Source organism: Tinamus guttatus, unplaced genomic scaffold (assembly GCF_059628265.1).
Source record: "Tinamus guttatus ecotype Peru unplaced genomic scaffold, ASM5962826v1 Tinamus_guttatus_pri_ptg000058l, whole genome shotgun sequence".
Lineage (NCBI taxonomy): Eukaryota > Metazoa > Chordata > Aves > Tinamiformes > Tinamidae > Tinamus > Tinamus guttatus.
The window spans coordinates 5,011,353-5,034,000 of NW_028288592.1; the positions used below are offsets into that span (position 1 = coordinate 5,011,353).

General features: G+C 34.6%; 1 protein-coding gene across 4 annotated transcripts in view; it reads left to right on the forward strand.

The window, feature by feature from the left end:
- The window catches only part of DACH1 (dachshund family transcription factor 1), a 346,806-nt gene that overhangs the window by 227,541 nt on the left and 96,617 nt on the right, over positions 1–22,648 (forward strand). For 2 of the 4 annotated variants that reach the window (XM_088540288.1, XM_088540286.1), the window contains exons 4-6: positions 7,084–7,256; positions 19,811–19,946; positions 22,090–22,227. In XM_088540288.1, the coding sequence (XP_088396414.1) occupies positions 7,084–7,256; positions 19,811–19,946; positions 22,090–22,227 (447 nt within the window). The remainder of the gene's footprint in view (positions 1–7,083; positions 7,257–19,810; positions 19,947–22,089; positions 22,228–22,648) is intronic. The other 2 variants (XM_088540289.1, XM_088540287.1) reach the window with 1 other exon arrangement.

The window sequence follows — 22,648 nt, forward strand, 5'->3', positions numbered from 1 at the left end:
ATGCTTTTCCAGTGTTAATCACTTTGCCAAAATAATAAAGAAGTTCAAAGTATAAAATATATATTCTGTGGGATTCATTGCCACTCTGAAAGAATCCTTTCACTAAGTGGTTTATAAACGCAGTATTTTCTAATCCATGATGAAGAATGTAGTCTGATATTCAACACTTCCATCTGATTTCCTGGAATTAGCTGTTTGTATTGCTGTTTTTATTTAGCAGAAGATAAATGTGCTAAGAACTTTCTCCAAGGATAAATAAAGTGGGTACAAACCTGGCTTATAGTGCAAATTAGAGCTATCACTTCTCTGTCATCACCAAAGAAAGTTACATAATAAAATTTAAAACGTGAATGATGCATTTGGTATGTATGAGGCCACTGTTTTTTTTCATTGCTAATATTGTCTGCAAAGAAAAAAAATATGTGATTTCAGGGGCTCTCTAAGCTTGCTTTTATATATTACTGCGGGAAAACATATCAGAGAATAGCATTTTTTTTTTTCTACAGAATTTTCTACTACACCTACTTATGTTGAGTAGTGGTATTAGCAGAGCTACAAATGGTAGGCCCATAAGCCAACTATGCTAGAGCAAATTATAACAAGCTTTCAATTATCAGGCCACATTGCTCACTGTCTATTTAAGAGCAAAAGCATGCTTATATAACTGTCAAATAACAAGGAAAGGCTTTGTGGGAAAAAAAAAAAAAAGGAAAGAAAAAATCTTATCTGGAGCAGGATACAAAGTTTTTTACAGAAGTCTCAGGAAACTGTTGTTGTTTCCCTGTGTCGTAATAGTACTTGCTCTCCTGAAAATTCTGTAATGTCAGAAGAGGTAATAATGCTATACATATTTTTTAATATCCGTTACATGGAACAAATGCTGTTTACAAATGACAATTATTTTCTTTTTGCTTATAGTAAAATAACAATAGCATATATTCTTGTAAAAGTGCCTTATCTATAAATATCTGTGCTTTACAGTCTTGCAACACTCATAATAAAGACTATAACTAGAAAGATGAAAGAATATAGTAGACTGAGTTGAATTATGCGAAGATGAAATAGCAAATTTACTGTAATTCACCGGCTAAAGGATTTGATCTGGACAGTTGTTTGCAGAGGTTTCCTCACTGACAGGATGCCGAGATTACTAACTTTTAGCACACTGATTATGTATATTTTCCAGTGGACGCTCATAGCACAGATAGTGAAAAATAATCCACTTGAGAAAAATGAGCCAACACAGCTGATACTGATGAGTTGTTTGGTAATTGTTGCTGCGATACAATTTGTTTCAGCAAACAGAGAAGATAGCTGTGCTCTTGTTTACGAGATTAGAGGCACTGAAATAAGATCAGTAGTATAAAAAAAAGGAGTGGTGGTAGTAGAAGCTTCTTTTTTTTTTCCTCCACAATACTTTTTTACGTGCTGTGTCTGTATTACTTGAAACTATTACAGAGCTTGGATTCAGTTACCTAAACATAGGCTTGTAGTGCTGTCTGAAATGCTGCAAGTTATGCTCATTTTCCACATGAAGAAAGCAAATATGATGCTGGATTTGGGGACCACCTGAAGGCCTGGCAGATAACCTCATTTAAGTTTCTAAACTCCCCCTGAAATCAAGGAAGACTTGATTCAGCTGCCTAGACATCGGTGTGTATCCACTAATATCTTAAATACCCTAAGGTATCCTGCCTGTCCTTGGTCTCCATCTCCAGATGGCCACAGGTCTCCTGTAGATGCTGTGCTGTATGTACCATCCCTACAGGCATGTCTCAAATTATTTTGGCCATCTCAGGTGGCCTGTGTTTAGGCAATTGGGTTGAGTCTGGGATGAGTTGTCACTGGAGTCAGTGGAACCGGAGGAGGGATTCAGATGACAAAACACAGGTATCTCCTACAGGGCAAGCTCAAGAGTTTGCTAATCCTGTTCACTAGATCCCTGTTGATTATAATGGGAACATAAATGCTTGGCTCGCATGTCGAAACCTAAATTTAGGCAAGCTGAATCCTAATGAGTACAAAATGAGAATGGAAAGAAATAAGCAGATAAGAGATGTGATTCTAAAAATGAATCTGCTATGTTTAGATCAGTTTGTTTGCAAGGCGCATAGTATACAGGGTAGTTTTCTGCTTCATTTTCCTTTTCTTGGCCACATTACCTTCCAGTCCAGAATTATTTTCTTATATTATAACCATCCTTAGCTACCTAATTGTGCTACTAATGAATACAAATAATCCAGACATCAGGCTTTTACAGACCCACTTCAGTGTATAAATAATGGTTTGTTGTATAAGCACTCGTTATGGGAGAAAGTAACTCATGTTATAGAAGATATCTGCTGAAATGTTGGTTAGGGGGGAAGTGCTACAGTCAGTCTATAGCAGTCTTTCAAATTATGAAAATGTATTGCTGTTTTGCTCCGTTCGATTGTCCATGATGAATAAATGGGAGACATTCTGAGCTCGGTTTTTAAACACGTTTACTAACATTCGGAACTTTGATTTCACATTTTTGAATGTTCCTATTAGCACTATAGCACATGAAATACCTAGTTGGCTACCAAATTGCCCATTTGTATGCTTATGTGTAGGGCTTGGGCACTTAGCATGAAGAATCTGCATTTCAAAATTGGATCCCTTGTGTTGGAAATCCTTGAGAATGATACTCTATGGTCAACCTAGTGCAGCATCAATTGAAATGCAGTTTGAATGCAATATAGTGCTCCGATTGCTGCTTCAGAAAGTGTTATGCTGAATCTGGAACACTTTGCATAATTTAATTAATTATGCCACTAAAAACTGATTTTCTCTCAATTTAAAGCAAACAGCTTTTATGAGGGTGAACTGCAGCACCCAGGGATATCAGGTGTCCAAGCTTTTAATCCTATTACAAAGACTTGACAACCACTGATGGAAACTGGAAAAACATAAGCCTCCAGCAGGGCAACAAGTGAAGAGGAAGGAGGCAACAGATTTTTAATACTCTTTGAAACTCTTGTATTCTTTAAATCAAAATCAAATGTAAAAAGTGACAGAACCAGTAGCTCGCACTTAGTTGTGCAGCCGGTGCGTAGTGTCTAAGGAATAAAACTTATTTCACTTTGACATTAATGAAAATGACTGTTTCCTCTAAGAGGAAAATTGTTAGGCTTAACTAACATAAGGAAAACACAGCAAATGGCCAAGACTATTTGTATCTATGCCTGTCCACTTAAAGTGTTCAGGAGTGCAACAGACTGTAGTTTGAAAGTGGTTTCTAGTGTTATGGATTAGATTCTGCCCATGAATCATTTTCGTTATAAACAAATCTTGACAGACGATGCCAGACTGCAAGTATTAAAGAATCTGTCACCAACTAACCACTAACCTCGATACTTCTCTCTTTGAAGCTTGTCTTCTCTACTCTGTTTTATTGTTGGTTTTGATATCTTTCTAAAACAGTGACCACTGTCATTTTGGAGGCAGAAGAAAAGGGGGCCTGATTTAGAAAAGCTCTAATTTCTGCCATGACTCTGCACTGTAATAAGTGCTGTAATTGGCAATCTGTGACCGACCGTGCAAAATTCTGTTAGCATGTTAGGAAAGGTTACGATAGGATTGACTTGACCCTCCTATCAAACAGCAGTGTGTAACATGAAATTAACTGTACTATAGATGCTGTAGCTAATAAATAAGGAAAATATCTCATTACAGGGTAATTTGACCAGACTTGTCAAAGGCAGAATTCTTCCTTGGTTATTATACTAACCAATATTCATTCATTTATTCATGTGTCTTATATATTATATGTACTTATACATAACGCATATAAGTGTTGACTTATTTTGATGGGAAAGTAGGAAAAATATTTTTAAATGGTGTCTTTATTAAGAATAGTATATCTTTACACATAGAGAAAGTTTGAAATACATTTTACAAACTAAATATTCATTTCTTTACATGATTTTTTTTAGTAACAAAAATACATGTCCAAAAAAAAGAAATTTCAGGGGGGTGTGAAAATGAGAACGTTTTTAGCAAAAAAGCAAGACATTTGGTCTAGATCCATCATGCTTAAGTGATCTAAATCTAAACCATTGGTACAAGCTTCTCCTGCAGTTACTGAGCACGGCATGCCTGGAGCTCAGTCAGTGCATTTGTCTCTTGTGGCCATTCGCTCTTCATTTCATTTGGACACAGACATTGCCTGATCACCACGCAGTGCTGACTCCATCTGAATCGAGACATAATCAGGTTTTCATTAAACTACTCAGTGCACGAGGCCTGTTCTGGCTTCATATTAACTATAGCAGGACAGACAGTTACAGATCCAGCAAGAAATTAGAGCAACCTGGACAAACAGTATGTGCTCTGATGCAAGAACTGCCAGGACAAAGTAAATTTTTCTTAATGAATACAGAACTTAAAATAGAACTTATTCTGGTCCAGTATTTTACATTGTATAGAAACATTTTTGGGGCATTGCTTTTTAATTAAGCTTTAAATGCTATTCAAAAGGCTTTATTTTTTTATGGACATGTAGCCTAAGATAGAGTGAACGATCCTTGAGAACTATCTTTTTTTTTTTTTTTCCTATTGAATCTGTCGGTATTCATCATCACCTACCTTTGGGTAAAGTTAAGTGAGATGATCTGACTTTTTGTGCTTACCTCTCTTCTTCAGTTATACGTTTCAAAGGGTAAAAATTCAGCACAAACAAAATGTGTATATCACAGAGGCAAAAAACAGTTACAGTAAGGAAAATCAGAAGGAAAAAAAAAATCTTTTTCCAGCTAATATTCATTTCCTTCAGTGATGTTTGTTTTGGAAGTTCATGTGTTTCTGTGATTCTGTGAGTTCTCAAAATGCAAGAAAACCTATCAGAGGTGATGAGATTCAAATCGTGCTTTAACCAACTGAGCTGAGCTACATACATTGTATAAAGGTTGTGACAACTTGTAAAATAATAAAAGTCTCTTGTATAATTGATTCTTTTCACTGTTTCATAAAATTGCTTTGTTTGATTGCAGAGAGTTTGGACTGAATTTTCATTACCTACTTCCGAACAATTTACACTGGGATTGAAACAGTATTGAGCTAATGAGTTAGAATTTATATTGAGCTTTAACTGTCTTCATGAAGTAACTGGGGAAAGAAAATCATGGCAATAATGGTGTATTTTTCATTATAAACTATGTTGTACAGCTTTTACAATCAACTTTTTAATAGATCTAGAGAAATTAAATTGGAATTCTACCAACTTTTGTGCTTTTGTCTTCCCATGGAAATGGTGTTTAAAAATGTCAAGACTAATGTGCTAATCCAGTTTCTACTGAAGTAAGCAGGAGATGGCATTAGCCCTGCTGTTGTTCAGGCCCTGTTGTTCATTAGGAAGTAAAAAGTATCTTAAAAATGTTCAGAAATATATGTTTCACTGTAATCCCTGATGCTACATACAAACCCAGTATAGATTAAATCGGTCCTGACTGGTGTCATCTTGAAATCCTTATCAAGAGGAATTCCCATAAAAACAGAAGAAACTTTCAAAGTCAGGAGGGTGAAATTGTGCTCTGTATGTAAAAGGAAGCAGTCATATATTGTTACTACAGAGAATTCATGCAAATATAGCTATTTTAAATATGTTCAAACATTATTTATTGATTGTATGTGGTAGATAGATACACAGACTCATGCACTCAGTGTATCAATTTCTTTGTATGTATACACATGCATATACTTACTCCCAACTCTAGACAGTAATATGTATTATGAATAACTTAAGTCTTCAGTTGAACATTTTACACTTTTCATTTTCTATAAATGGCTTTATATGATTTTTTATTATTGTCCTCCGAAATGTTTAATTCTGTGCGGTTTTTATTAGATTTTCAGTAGTGGAGAAGAATATCTTTCAAATCTATGAACTATTACTCAAAACATACTTGTTCACATTCTTCCTTGCTGTTAGTCAGTTGCACTAGCAGAAGACTGGTTAAATTAATCATTTCTTACATTTTAATTAATAATATGAAACAAAAATACAGCATACATCTCAACCAAGCATGTATGCATGTATGTTGGTACTCTCAATACATTCAGTATTTGGTTACTTCTCTAATTTCTTTTCATGTGCAAATACAAGAAGGGATGTGAATATAGTTTAGATTTTAATTGGTATAATAGTACTTTTTAGACATTTTTAGTCAAAAATCTTCTTGTATGTATAAAACAGAGAGCATATATAGTCTTATTTCCTAAAAAATGCGGAAGTATGTGTATAAAAACAGTAATATATCAGATACATGCCTCACAAGAAAGAAGACAACAATAATACTTTTAGATTTTTTTTTCTAACTCAAAATTAACATTTTGTTCTCGCCTAACAAGAAAGGTTTAAATTGTTGGCCTTGTTGCAAATTCAGACACTGAAAAGTTGGAGTCTCCCTCATGCCTCACCTGCATCAGTGTTGGTTCTTGAGATAAAGAAAAACTTTAGTTTCCCCTCACCAGGGGATCATAGGCCTCTGTTAACGACTCCAGCTTGCCTGGATACTATAAGCATCTAGTTAGCTAAACTCTCACCTGTCTGCAGCAGAACCACCTACTGCCAAATGGGTTGGTTTGGCATCTTTCAGCACTGGCATCAGTAGTTTTTCAACTACTGTCTTCATTTGGAACTGAATTACATGGATAGGCTATGCAAAATCAAAGATGTGGGGAATGTTGTAGAACTTTATTAAGCAGGGGCAGGAGAGGCATTAAAGAAAAAATACATATTGTGCAATAAAATTGATACTTAAAGTAGTAATCTTGTGCATTGGTAGTACAAAAATCCATTGCTAGGGCACCATACAGAAAATATCAAAAAAAGGTAATAAAGAGCAATTTCTTAGCAATGAAAGATTATACAGATATGAGCAAACCAAGAGGCCTAGTAGTCTTTCCTTGTGTGTAAAAACCCTCCATGAACACCGGGCATTTCTGCAGAAAGATGCTGCGACCTAGATCCTTTATCCTGAACTGTCTTGTTGCCCATCACTTGAATGTTGTTCAACAAGGGGAGAAAGTAAATCCTTTTTTGTTTTTTTTTCAATATTCCAGGACTGGAACTTCCTTTTATGATGATGCCCCACCCACTAATTCCCGTGAGCCTACCTCCAGCCTCGGTCACGATGGCCATGAGCCAGATGAATCACCTGAGTACCATTGCCAACATGGCAGCAGCAGCACAAGTGCAGAGTCCTCCATCCCGTGTGGAGACATCTGTTATTAAGGTAAATTTGTACGTATATATATACACTAGCTACTGTTATAAGTGCTGTAAAGGTGGTGAGTGTCTATGAAATGTTATAAGGTAAGTTGTAAAGCAACAGGAATGCAACAGGGATGAGAAACCAAACTATTGTCGTGCTGGGAACACAGTAGGTTACTGATGGCTAGAATCACCTTCTCCTTTTTCCTGCCTGTCTTAAGAATATATCAGTGCTCAAGTTGAAGCCTTCTTCATTAGAATATAAAGCTTTGATGCTGAATTCTCATAATTCATAGCTGGTCATCTAATTGCATGTCTCTCAAGAAATTATTCAAGGAATTATTCCCTTGTTAAACTAAGACAGACCAAACTAAAGTCTGTCCTTCCATGTGTAAACCTAAGCATTTGAACTGAAATGCTGCAAGGTGTCTGAAAAAGAGTGAAGAAATAGATGCTTTGCCTTGGTGGAAGCTGAATTGCTGGGCCCTGGGACAGATAGAGTAAAGCTGCGCAGAAGAGACCAGGCCAGAATTGTAACACTGTAAAGAAATGTCCATCTAAAAATAGCTACCTGTCTTAGGTTTTGTGTGCTGCCTATAAGATTAGCATCCTTTTTCTCCAGGCTCAGTTAGATCTGCTAATAGAGGTGTTTAGCAGAGGCATGGAGTCTTCTTTGAAGACTGGAGAAGATGTATTTCATTATAAATGCATTTCTCCCATATCACAATTATTAGTAGTATTAATATGAATAGTTATATTTATGATTAGATTTGACATTTATTCATACATTTTACCTCTTGGCTTATTTTATTTTTTTTTTAGTTCTAATAAATGAGATATAGAAAGTACACAAACCTATTGGTTATCTGCTCTTAAACTTGCCATTAATAACTTTGCTCTTGCATGATTCACAAGACGCAAAGGGCATAAATGAAAACAGGAAATTCTCTCCGAGCATAAGAAAACACTTTTTCACTGAGAGGGTGGTCATATACTGGATTAAGATTCCCAGAGATGCTTGGATTCTGTGATAGGTCAAGGCAAGGTTTTTTTTTTATATTTCAGGGCTACGCTGGAATTCTGCCCCTTGAGACAATCCCTTCAGCAAAATGCGTGTAAACATAAAATCTGTTGGTCTTTCAAAACAAGAGCTACAATTATTGCAGTTCTGGTGATATAGGCATAGAGAAGAAATCTGAGTTAGTACTGAGTTGTTGAATATACTTATAATCTTGTCTTCATTCCTGGTAACGGGGCAAGGCCAAATCACAAAGAACCATTCAAACTGAAGTCAACATGTCTGTATCACTATGAGTATAAAAACATGAGGTCCATTGACCTAATTAAGGTACTTTCATTTTTACACTCAACTTTTCATTTGCAGCACCCCTCTCATATCTTTGACTAAATAGAGAATTAAAGCATTGGTTTTAGGAGAATTGCTGCTGTGTGCACTAGACTAGATTCCACCCCTAATGTCCATCCTCAAATCTTGCTCAAATCCTGTCTATATACACACTCTGCTGTTAGCTGATTGTCTGATAGCATGGTGGTTTCTATACTTTTTATTTTCTATTTTTACTTGAGCAATATTTAGTAAGAGTTATATGATACTGAAGTTGTTCTCTGGAACATAAGTTGTGCCGTATTTCATTCTAAATTTATTTTCTTAATTGGAACAGTGACCGCTTGTTTTACATAAGTATGTAAAAGTAAAGATTGAGATTGAGCACACACTTGATATTTGAGAAGTATGAATTATTATCATAACAAAACTTAGTTTTCACTGTTGTTCCTAATATCTTCCCTGTCTTTTATCATCTACGAGCTATTTATTTACACATATCTACAAGTATGTAAGAGTACAGCATTTAATCTTTACTGGCATTTGGAACTTCAAGCCCACCCCACTGTGGCCCCTGATCTTTGTGTCCACTTATCAAAATCAGGCACATTTGGACTATAAATATATCCTAGGCTGTATTAGAAAAAAAGAAAGGCTTTATTTCAAGAAAAATGAAAAGAGAGTTGTAGGGCACGGGCTTGGCATGCTCTTAAATGCTATTATTATAGTATTAGTATTCTTATTACTATTATGGTATCCTTGCTGGACCCTAGAAACAATCACTTAACTGAGAAGTGTTCCCAACTCATCTACATCTATCTACCAGTTAAAAGTATGGGAAGGGAGACTGTCACCATGTAACTATGTATATTGTTTATTATCACCTGGGGTATCCAAATATATGAGGTGAGGCTACCTTGTCTTTAAAACCAACAGTCCCTTTAATCAGCTACAACATCTGCTGCAATGATGTCTGTCTCCTATATTTTAATGATAGGCAGCACTAAAACAGAGTGTTTTACTTAGCATTTTTTATATCCCAGAGTTCCTTAACTGCACATTCTTCTAGCTTACCTTGTTGTAAAGGAAGTTTCATTCTAACCTAGGTAAAGATTTCAAAACTGTCTAATAATTTTGATTCAGTAATAAGGTAAATGAATTGCATATATTTTCCTAGTTTTTCCTTCAGTCCCTTTCTGGTATGACATATGTCTAGGTTTATGTCTTCTGTTCTTGTCTGTGGCAGATGAATATGATCAGAAGCTCCTGCAACGTAAAAGCATGAGGTCACCCTTTTGGAGATTTTCTTCCCAGGATTGTGGGAGTAATGTCACTGGCATTTTACCTGTCTTTACGAGGAACAGTTAGAGGCTGAGAATTTTGTGTCTATTGAAATAACTATACTGAGAGGTAGAGAAGCAAACTCTCTAATGAGCATATTACTTGAACCTTCTACTGGCAATGTAAAGATTATGGATAGTAACACTATAAGTGAAAAATATTTTAGCAAATAGATGTAAGGGAGAATATCAGATGTCTTTTTGTCTATTTTTATAGCTATGGATAAATAGTACAGTTAAAATCACAAGAGTATTTGTTACTATAATTATATCTTCTTTTCTTTTACTCCTACATTTTTAGGCTCTTTGGTTTTGTTTTCATTATCTTCTGGCTCATTCTTTTAACTCTAATTTTCATTAAATATTTTTACTTGGTGCCAATTTTTTCCACAAGAAAAATTTCTGTTTTAAAAGGACTATGAATCTGTCATCTTTGAATTCATAGTTATAACCTAAAATGACAGTGCACATTTTAAATTAGAGTGCAAGATGTTCTGTTACAAATTTAACACTGCTTGAAAGTTGGAAGACCTAAAAAGTAAATCCATAGTAATGCTATTTAAATTAAGTAACTGAGAACAAAATTAAGTCCCATAAAATCCAAGTCTTCAGATTATAAACATCCTGCTTCACTGGCCAGAAGAGCTGACTTTGTGAACAGTGCCACCCTGGATGACTTGCTGACCTTCCCTTCCAATTCACTGAGTTTACAGTTAGTGTTGTTATCTTTAAACTCCCAAAGGTTCAAATGCCTTTCTATTGCTGGGCAATATTTCATTTCTTCATGATAAGAAGTGGGAATAAAGCTGCGATCATGCACTAAGCAAGCATCTGATCCTGCTATGCTCAGGAGATGAGACAAAGACAAAATTATAAGCAAGCCTTAAAAAGCAGCACGTAAGATCTAGCAATGAATTTGGTGCTCTAAAATCTTCAGAACGGTGTTTCAGAAGGGTGTTGTGCCCTCTCGAATAGGAGGCGAACATTAGATGTCTTTCTGTAATGGAATGCTTAGATATATGAGTTGGATGAATAAGAGGAGCGCAGCAACAAGCAGGGACAGCAGATTGTGACAGCAATGAATTGCAGCGAGTGTGACAGCTGTGACCTGGGGATGCTTGAGACATGAGGTGGCTTTCATCACCTGCCCATGGTTTCAAAGGCTCAGCTTGTTAGCGGTTTCACTACATCAATTTTTTCACTCAACAGAAAGATATATGAAAATATAAAGGACATACCTCATATTAATAGTGGCTTGAAATAATTCTGTGTTGTAAGAGTTAGAACAGAACAGCACAACAGTATCAAGAGTTTCACCACATGCATATAATGTTACTGATACATATGGAAAGAATTAAGAGTGAAGTGGGAAAAGATAGTATTTACAGCTGAAAAGGTGAGCAACAGAGTAGTTTTCCACTGCATAGTTTAAAAACACGAGTTTGTATTTTACTAATTCTCAAAATATATCACAGCATTTTTTTGCCTTCTACTTGTTTCAAGAGAAATATCCCTCCTGTTATCCAGTAGTAGGAATCTGCTATTAATTTGTTTAAACAAGGTAGCTGCTGACAGACCTTTTTTTAAGCAGAACTCATTTGTAGGCCCGTTCGGATTTGCAGTTTTATTTTAATGTAGAATCTCTGTTGATGCATTTTTCCATTTTTCATTGCATTGCCATGCATTCATATTTCTAGTAACATAATTTAATATTCTTGTATTTTTTAGCTAAAATGGTTGCCAAAACCATTTTTGGCTCTCTAAATAGTAGCCAAAGAGGAGAAATATGACACTGCCATACATAGATGTAGGAAAAGAATATATTTAAACATCTCGTGTGGCTCGTGGTGAGCATGTTCACAGAGCACATCTGATCAGAAACAAGCTCTCAGGTAAAAGTAAACAAGCTTGCTTCACAGAGTGAGCAGAGAGGGGAAAAGGGCACTGCAAAGGCTTCGGCTTGAGTCTTCTGTATCTGCTGTTTAAGCAGCCTTGAGTGTGGTGGAGCTTTCATGTTAGAGGAGGTTTTGGCCACCATGGGATGTTTCAGTGGGGGGGTTATTTACGGATGATTTATCTTTCAGTTACAGAAATGATAACTTTTTAAAAAGGGCTAGATGGATTATTTCTCAGACTTGGCTGGCAGACCATTGTGAAGGAACAGGAGCCTTGGAAGGCGTCCTGGAAGTGCAATTAGACACTTTGGATGGGAACCCCCTTCCACCTCGCTGCTCTTACCAACTAAGTAGGATTTTCAAGCCCTATAAACTTGAGAAGACTGCCAGAATTGGTAATATATCAAATGTTGCTGTAAAATCTTTAGATGTCTCTCTCTGCATGTGTTGAATAAAATTACATCCAAAGCCTATGTTAAAGGACCACTGCTAAATTTGAAAGGACAACAACCTAAAGTCCAGAAATATTCCAGTGCCTCTGCAATATTAATGTGACTCCATTTGGGCTATGCAGTATGGTGTGACTTTGGTTGCACAAACATATACTGTATTTTTCACAGGACCCCTACCTCTTTCAGTGAATGCTTACTTATTCAGTACTTATTCGAATTGTCAAACCGTTGTCTGACCAAGTCTTATGGTAGATACATTATCTAAGTACTGTATTGAAAGCAAGTTTTCTATGGATACTTCTATGCCTTACAAAATAAGTGTTATGCAAACAATAGTAGATATATATTCGAACAGTCATATGAAGCTGGCGATACCATGCCCATTTTGCAGAAAAGGAATGAGAACAAAGAGAATTATATCCCAAACAGTCAGAAATATCCATTTTGGATGCCTAATCTGAAAAGCCTGATTTTTTCTTTACTTATTTTTACTTTAACGTAATTTTTCTGCATCTATAGAATAATATACTCAGACAAGTATAAAGAAAAGAGTGCAGCCTCTTTTAATTCCTCATTATCTGATACGTGGGGAGAAAAAAGTTTGTTTCTTAATATAAGGGAAATAAACGATTTAATGATAAAAAAGAAATAGTAATAAAGGAATAAACTCTGCAATAAGTGTTCTACAAAAGCTAAATGGGCATCATGTCCCAAAGCATGTGCCTTTACATACTGGAAAACAAACATGAAAAGTGTCATATAACTGTGAAGTTCCGACTACATTATAAACTAAATTAATATTTCCTTTTTTATTATGAGTCGAGAAAATATCTTAAAATTACTTGTATGAGTTTATGCATAAAATCTCGAGGTTATTCTAACTCATCTTTTTTGTGTGTTTATACTACTATAAATATGTATATTTACACTTCTGTACACTTATTCCCTGTTTCTTCACTTAGCATGAGAAAATCTTATGTCAAAGTACAGCTGAACATCTTCTTTATGTCTTAATCATCTTTGTGTTAGAGGGCAGAGTGTCTCACCTCATTTATTACTTCTATCTATGTATTTAAAATTAATTATTTTAATTTCTAATACATTTTATTTTATTATGAGCTACAGGTTGGCTATTGTATATCTGGCAAGTTGCAGCTGGGAGACCACTCTTTTTGGAGTACTGTAGACAACTACTTTTAGCCAGATGAGTCCCATTCTTAGCATTTGACTAGAAATACAGTTTGGATTGACTTTGAGGAATGAATTTTCACTGTTGCTTCTCAAGCTTGAATGATTGCTTTGCAAGTGAGACTAATGTCTAAAAATAGGAAAAAAAAGTTTTTTTGTTTTTGTTTTTGTTTTTCTGGTAATAAAAGTCTATCCAACCTATCAATAAGAAAGAGATAATTAAATAGGAAGGTCTTTTAACTGTACCTTTTCTCTGCCTTGGAAGAATATACTGTTTCTTAGTCAAAATGTGCATTTCCAAGGCAAAATATAATTTATAAAGTCAGCTGAAAGGATATGTACCAAAAAGAAGCAGATTCAAAATAGCAGGCAGAATTCTGCTACACAAAGCTCTGTGACGCTTCCAGGAATGATTCAAAGCTGTCAACACCTCGGACACTGCTCTAGTTTCCCTGGGACAAATGTACTTTTCTTGTTATTGATCAGTGTCTGCTTTTTTAACCTCTGCAACAGGCCAGACCTATGGAAGTCACTTCCTGCATTGTTCTCATTATGAACTGACCATGATTCCCAAGAATTTAGTCCTCTCTGTTGTTTAACTACTGTTAAAGGATTACTGTTGTTCCAACTTCCAGTTGACTGCTACTAACATTCACAATAATCATAGAGCAAATGCTGCAATAGCAATCAATATAATCCACAGTCTCTCTCTCTTTCTCTCTTTTTTATTTTTTCCAATAGATCTCTTTCTACATTTCTGTTAGCAGTTATCAGTTTTTGTGATGGAAACAGTAAGGTAGTATGAGGGAAAAATTGAAGAAGTAAAAAAGAAAGAAATCAAATTAACTGAAGTTGTTTCAATAGCTGAAAAAGTTAAAGATATTCATGAATTTTATTAGAGAAAAAAAAATCTGTTACAAATATTGTAGATTACAGTGTTCTTTATAGAAAATAGACCAGCCATTTAAAACAATGGTGCAATTAATGACAACAAAATAGAACTCCTGAATTTTCATTAGAATTAAAAAAAATGCTTATTAGAACAAAATGGGAAAGACAACATTTCCATCGTTTGAAAGACAGAAAGATCTTGAGCAAGATAGTGATAGTAAACAGGACTAAGCATTAATTTGGAACCTTATAGCATTTTATGCTAAAACTCAAGGACAGATGAAACTATAAAAGCAGAATATCCTCTTTTCAGGGAATGAAAAAGATAAGCAGGGAATTCATTTCTCTCACTCTTGTAAACTAAAATATGTATGTAATTTTACAAGAAAGCCATTCCTGAAATACTTCTCACTCGAGTTCAAAATAGGTCAAAATATAACTGAAGACTGAAAGTCTGTGCTTTGGTCATTGTGAAGGAGATTATTATAATCTTTGGGAAAAAAAGAGATTGGAAACCAAATACCTTCTTAGAAAGATCTGAATATGATGAACTATTCCTTACTAAAACTTTTTTTTTTGAAAGTTAAGAGTGTAGAAAAAATGTGTATTTTATATTCTTTCTTAATATGATGTCATCTAAACTAATGAAAAGTTTGAAGCTGAAGATAATTAACTCTTGCATTTTAATGACTAAAAGCACAAATACTTTTAAATGTGCTCAACTCTGAAGACCATAAAGACAGCTGAAGAGTTTTAGTAGTGATATACCTCCTGAAGCGTGCTCAGTTGTATGTCTAGAAGTCATGGCATCCCTAAAATTAAAGGATGACTAAGAGATGAGTCTTATGAAGAACCAAACTAAACTGGAAGAAAAAGCTAGAGCTAAAAATACTTGTAAGGGAAAGATATGCAGAAGATGGAGTCTGCCCATGAAAACTAGTTATTTCAGGTAGACATTTTAAAATTTTGTCTACATATTTCTGGAATTGTATCACTAACAAACAGAATTTTATATATACATTATATGTGTATATATATATATATATATGTGGAAAAACTGTAGTGGTGAGAACATAGAAATTGTCATTTCCATGACTGTCTTCCTAGGAGAAGAAAGATTAATGTCCTCTCTTGGATAGTGATACAGGCTGAACCCCATCAGAGTTTCTTTATGATAGGCTTTTGAGGAAGACACTTGGTTGTGAGCCAGTTGTCAAACAGTGAAAATACACTGCTGGAGCAGAAAAAAAAAAAAAAAAAAAAAAAGACGCAAAAAGAAAATGATAACTAGCTTTGTGACCTGGTAAGAGAGGAAAGGCATATATGGTATAGAAAGGATTGTGTGTATGGTCTTCTAGATAACATTACGGTTCAGGGAATTCTTAAAGTTCTTTAAAAGGAAGTTTTTAGATGGCATCTTACAGAGTGGATTTACATCTATATAAGAACTGTTTGAAAAATGTAAAGTACATCAAACTTATCTATCTGTTTTAATTAGAGATATTCATACAGTTTTATGAAAGTATAGAACAAAGGCATGGAACAAAAATGGAGGATCTGAAATTTCTAATGTCGATGAAATAAAAGGATAGCAAAGGGCATTGCAGATCCATACAGTAAAAATTAAATACATGGGAGGAGTATTTTTTGGAGGAGTTAAATGTCAGATTCTTAAATGTTTAGAATTTGCAAATTGGATCCAATTTTAAAGAGCACCAAAATATGGAATACTCCGAATTTGACTCTTAGGAGTGTGTTGTCCTTTGCTTAGTATAGACTCTTGTTTTGATGCCTAATCGAAAGTCTTCACTATTTTGAAAAGTTGGCCAACCATATCTTAATTGTTGCATATGCTCAATTTTTTCATGCCATGCTTTTGCTGGTAAAAAAAAAAATAGAAACAAATATGGATGCAAAAAGCTGATGAAAAAAGATGGCTAGCAGGGGTTATATTTTACACATGAAAAATAATTTGGTACTTCTTGTTTTCTAGTAAATATTATCAATGGAGTTTAATCAGTTCACAAGCCAGTATCTAGGCTAGTAAATTTAGCCTACTGCTGTCACACCAGAAGGAAGCAGATCATTTGTAGGTCTTGTGTATCAACCTTGTATGGATGTCTCAAGACCATTAAGTATCTCAAATGATACTGAATAATACTGTATGGCCAGCTGAACTAAGCCCTTAACTCTCTATATAAGAGTGAGACATATCATTTTCTGTGCTCTGTTGTTTTTATTGATCATGCCTCAAATGACCAAAATGGGAGAGATCTGCCTGCAAGGTGACCATGCCTGTAGCTGGCATCTTAAATTTAGGTATCTCTAAAGTTGTCTATCTCACATGGTAAAACTATGTTTAGATACCTATTTTCACGTGTGTCTTCAAATTGAACCCTACACAGTTTCTTCTTCATTTTTAAATTTTGGCAAAGCATTTGAAACTTAACTTTTGTATTTGTTTGCCAAGAGAAAACTAACGTAATTACTGTACAAGCTAACCTCCAGTTCTCTAGAGACATCTTTATTTAGATGAAATTGAGTTTGTCAGAAGAAGTGGACAAGTTTTAGGAAAGATATGAACAGGAGACAAAATTATAACTCAATAAAATGTGTTTCTGTAATATCTCACATAGATTTATACAAAAGCGAGATTTTACAGAATTCATAAGATAGCTTTGATCATCTCGATTTTTCACTGAACATGCTCATTGCATTTTTTGAAAATGTTTAAAATAAAGCACTCTGAAGTGCTAAAGTGGTAAATTTTATAAAACATATAAATGTAAAGTATATTTATAAAGTATATTTGTAATAATTTTATAAAAAATATTTTACCACAGACAAAATCCATCCTTTCTTCACAAAATCTCTAGTAAGGAAGACACCTTATATTGATAAGCACCGTTAGCTTATCACTCTGACTTTTAAGCGCTACAGAATATTTCAATTTATTAGTCGTAGAATTATTGCACCTAGTTTTGATATAGAGAAGGAATTGCTATAAACCATATTATTGATTGGCAGAATTATGAAGAAAAAAAAAATGAGCTAAGGTATTAAATTAATTACTCTCCCACTCCGGCATAGTTCAATCCCATGTTTTGTTGGAGTTAAAGGATATTTTACAAATGAATTAATAAAGTCAGCATATATAGTTTTCTGGTAGAGTTGGTCTGCTATGTCATATTATATGGGAATAAAACTCATTATCTGTTTTGTTTGTTCAGTAATTATATTTTGTCGTCCTGTGCATTCCTTTTGCTCTATCCATCTCATAATACATGCTGTAAAAGCATACATAAATAAATAGGATAAACAAATTAAGCTGTTTAAATAAATTAATTTACTCTGCAGCTCTGTATTCAAATCTTATATGCTCACTGGATTTCATTTTAATGAAACCCTTCTAAGAACAATACATTGTATGCCAAACAGTGAAATTATATTAAATAAGTGATTAAATACACTGTGTTCCAATTTATACCAAATCTGCACGCAGTGCATGCTTAAATCCTACTAAATCTAAAGAAATAAATCTTCTACATTCTGAAAACATCTGCATTCTAATCCTCCTCTTGAATACGCGGTTTATGGACATATAAACACAGGCAAACTTGTAATAAGCCCAGAGCTATGTCATAGTTAAACTGTCCTCATCAATGTTTTCGACTTAAAAACCCGAGACTATTAAAGTGGAATCCACTTAAATGTCTTGATACGTTGTTCTGAAAGGTCTTCACCCACTCCATTAATAGGACCGTTGAATCCCTTTGCAATCACAAGCTCAAGCTTAGCAAACATTTATCATAAAGTTTTCCTGGAACAAATCTATTGATTATTATAGATAATCATGCTGCTAAGTTTCATAGGAATGCATTCAGCAAAATAAATATTCATCTAGATACTGTGCCTGTAGAACAAGGACTACTACATAAGCAATTTGCAGTGTAAGGAAAGGGAATGTTCTTTAAAAAAAAAATAGTCATTAAGTTTTCATATGTGCTGTTAAACCCATGCAAATTGACTTTTTCTATTGCATCAAGACAAAAGAATGTTGTAAGGCATTTAGTGAATTAAACATTATTATTATTATTATTATTATTGTTGTTGTTATTATTCAGGGTTCAGCCAGTCTGAAGCCACTGTTAAAAGAAAACAGAACTAACCTTGTTTAAAAATCTAAGCCCCTCCCAGCAGATTTTACTGTAGGAATTATTTACTTTTATCATGATTTGACCACTCCAACCTAACTCATGTCCAATTAACAAAGAGGTAGATTCTTGCAAACTAGCAATGGCAAGGAAAATGCAGGGAAAGATAAAAAAAATCCTCCAAAGTACTATTTTACAACAGTCAGACTCATCTCCTTTTGTTTCTCATTTATAGAATCCTAGAATCATTATGGTTGGAAAAGATCTTTAAGATCATCAAGTCCAACCATAAGCCCTTCACCACCATGCCTGCATGTTTCTGCATGTTTCTTGAACACTGCCAGGAACGGGGACTTCGCCACTTCTTTGGGCAGCCTGTTTCAATGCTTCGCCACTCATTCCATGTAGAAATTCTTCCTAATCTCTAACCTGAACCTTCCCTTGTGCAACATGAGGGCATTTCCTCTTGTTTTAGAACATTGGAATTTCTGTCCAAATTACATGAAAATATCAGCTGTTTCTGCAACATCTCAATAGTTTTCACATAGCAGGACCAGGTCAGTTAAAAGCAGGTTCTCATGCCCTTAGTATTCAAGTGACATCTTGAAGTTCATTATAGTTCTTCCCAATAGTCCTGCTGAGCTTTCCCCTGGATTGAAAAATGTGGGTGGATGAATTGCTTCCTGCATGACTAGTGGTGACAAATACTCCTAGAATAAACATGGTTTATTCCAGGTTTGTGCTCTGTGGTGCAGGCATAGACATTTGGACTTTCATCAGATATATTACTAATGTTGATCTAATAGACAGATTATAATTTCTTTATCATCCTCGCTTTTCAAGAGGCCTCTCTGAAATGAAAATGTGGGTGAACTTCCACCCATCATGAGTTCGAGTGCTACCTCTTCCATATTTATGTACAAGAATAAATGGTTCCTCTACCCATGAGGCCAGTATTTCTAAGCTAGTAAACAACATGTATGTTTCCAGTTTGATAGCATGCTGATACAAGTGAGAAAAATAATGAAGTAAAACAAAAAAATTATTTTTATAGGTAGTTCAGAAGACAGTTTAAAAGCCTGATGGGATGAGTAGCTCTCAAATTGCATGGTAAAATGTGGAGTCTGTAGTTCTAGACTTGTTTTCTCTGAGAATAATCTGCACATCCTGGAGACCTCAACAGAAGAACAAAAAAACACGTTTTGATTTAGGAGGGAAATTCAGTGTAGGAAAACAATATTTTTAAGCCACAGAGATTGTTTTGTCTAACACGATTTTTTTTTTTTTGAAATTACTTTTTGTGGGGTACAGGAACGTGTTCCAGACAGCCCTTCTCCTGCTCCATCTCTTGAAGAGGGCCGAAGACCTGGCAGCCACCCATCATCTCATCGAAGCAGCAGTGTGTCCAGCTCTCCTGCACGGACTGAGAGCTCTTCAGACAGAATCCGTAAGTCACATTCCTTGTCGCTGCTTCAAATTTGATTTTTTTTTTTTTTCTAATCAAAATGCCCTCAAATCTCCCATACATCACGTTCTGAAATTCAGCTGCAATAACTATCTCCCAACATTATGCTCCCAGTTTACAGTATCATAATATTTGATGCTACATTAACAGGTACTGATATAAACTGCCATCATGTCATATTAAACATAAAGATATGAGCTATGAAATACAGAATTGCACTCGGAAAGCAATTTGCTAGATTACTTTTAGAAGTGAACATAGACTGTAAACATTTTTTAAAGAAATTGAGTTTTATTTAATCTGTTACTGTAGTTTGATTTTTTAAAATTGATTCTGACTTCGTAGGTAACATTTTACATGGTAGAGTTACTTGGTAAAGGAAAAAAATAGGGTAAATCAATTAAAACCTCTGCATATTTTACAAATCCTTTAAATATGAAAGCATGTAATGGTGAGAAATAGGATACAAAGAATATTAGCACCTCACAGCTCACAAGATATAGTGAGACTAAACCATGGTACCTCACAGTATTACCATTTTTATCAAGACTCCATGTACAGTATGTAAATTATAGGGCAAAGACTCTGGATTTGCAGGGTGCCACAGTCTAGAAATGGAGGTTTTTAGCATATATTATTTTATAGATATTAACTTACATTCATTTTACACTTTCAGTTCCTTTCGTGATTGCTATACTGCAGATTTCTATACTTACGAGTACTATATCACTCCATAGTGGAATTTGTCAGTAGGTGAAACTGGAGATTTTGGCACACAGATTTGCCTGAGAAAGCGCTATGAAATTTGTAGTCATGTTAATTAGGTGCAGCACATGCATCTTTGAGATTCTTTCCTTCTAGGCTCTTTGCAGACTCAGGAAGCTATCAATTCATTGACTTTCAGATGAAAGATGTTTTATTATTATGTGATGAAAAATGGCTTACCAAAGAAAAAAAACGAAGTGATAAATTCTATGTCCGTAAATGAAGCTTGACCGTGACAAGTTCAAAATTCTATTTTCTTAGCACTTAGGTGATCCAGAGTACAGATCAGACTCACTTCCCATGTACTATGACTACTTGCTATATACTGTATGCTACATACTATAAACTATATACTATGTACTATATATTTCCCTATGCCTTTACAAAGTTCTGAAAAAAACAGCTGGATTTTTTTTTTTTTGGTGACTGTTTGAATTGTATATATTTTACAACTATTAAATAAGATTTTCACTATTCACTAAATGAAAAAGCAAATCAAATGAAAAGATCTTTATTGTTTCTGATAAGGTACAACGCTTTTAAGTTTACATAGCTCACTCTGATTCCTTACCAGCAGGTAGGAGTCTGAACTGTACCCACTGTTTCTTGCAGTGTTTAAGGAAATAGAATTCTTAAATACTGGACCAATTAGGTAACTTATTTATTTTAAAAAGTCAACCTTCCTGTACTATTTTTTTTTTGGTTTGTTAAAGTCACTTAACTGCATCTCCATTTGTGGCATAGGCAAGAATAAGATGACCACAGCAGAAATGAAAAGTACATATGGGAAAATGCTTTCCTGAGAATGGCATAAGCCTCTTTCGAATACAATTTCTAGCAAAATAGGTATAGGGATATGCTTTATATGGGTTTCTCACACGTTTGAGAGCTTTTCAAGCTATCTGATCATCTAATCAGCTGTTGACACACAGTGTATTTTTGAAAAGTTGTGATTTCTTACATGGAATTCCACAATGCTTAATTTGAGGAAGTTGGGGATTGCATGCTAAGGATGATAATATGCAAGAGTATTTCTTCAACTAAATAAGCCAACATCAACAAAAACATCAATAAATAAATAATATGGAGCCTTCTAGTCTCCAGATGTTTCATTTTGATTTTCAGTTCTTATTAATTGAGTCCAAAGATACTAAACCCTTCTTTTTCAAATGCCCTTTTGAAACAACAGAAATATCAGGAAGAAAGTCTACCACTGTTTGGCTGCTGCTAATTGTAATTAAAGTGACACTGGAGTTTTTAGAATTCATGTATAATTCAGGGTAAGAATATATAGAGTAAATACAGAAGTGTGATAGTTAATATTATGGCTGATCTTGTTTCTGTCTCTGCTTGTGTCCAGCAGCTGTCCATCAGAATGGGCTATCTATGAACCAAATGCTGATGGGTTTGTCACCTAATGTCCTTCCTGGCCCTAAAGAAGGTGATCTGGCTGGTCATGATGTGGGACATGAGACAAAAAGAATACACATTGAGAAAGGTAATGTGAATATTATGATCCTAATATTCCTGTGCCAAACAAGAATTATCTCAATAGCTATAAGTTATTATAATTGTGATATTTATTTATATTTTGATTTTTAAAATTTTGTTGTTTTAAAAGTTAAACTCTTACAGGGTGGTAACTTTCTTTATTCTTCTACTCTGTAGACTGAGACATTAATGAATTTATATGAGAGAGGAAATTGATAAATATTACAGAAAGGAGAGCTACCCAAAATTTAAGATACTTCTTCATTATCTAACTGATCATTTTATTCATTAATGCTATTATAATGAGTGAAAAACAGGTTTATATTACTGCTGTGCTTCTGGCTCTTCTACAACACTGTCTAGGTATTAAGTTTCTGTCTCACTCCAGTTGACTTTAATGACCTGCTTCCCAATGGGGCTGAGTACCA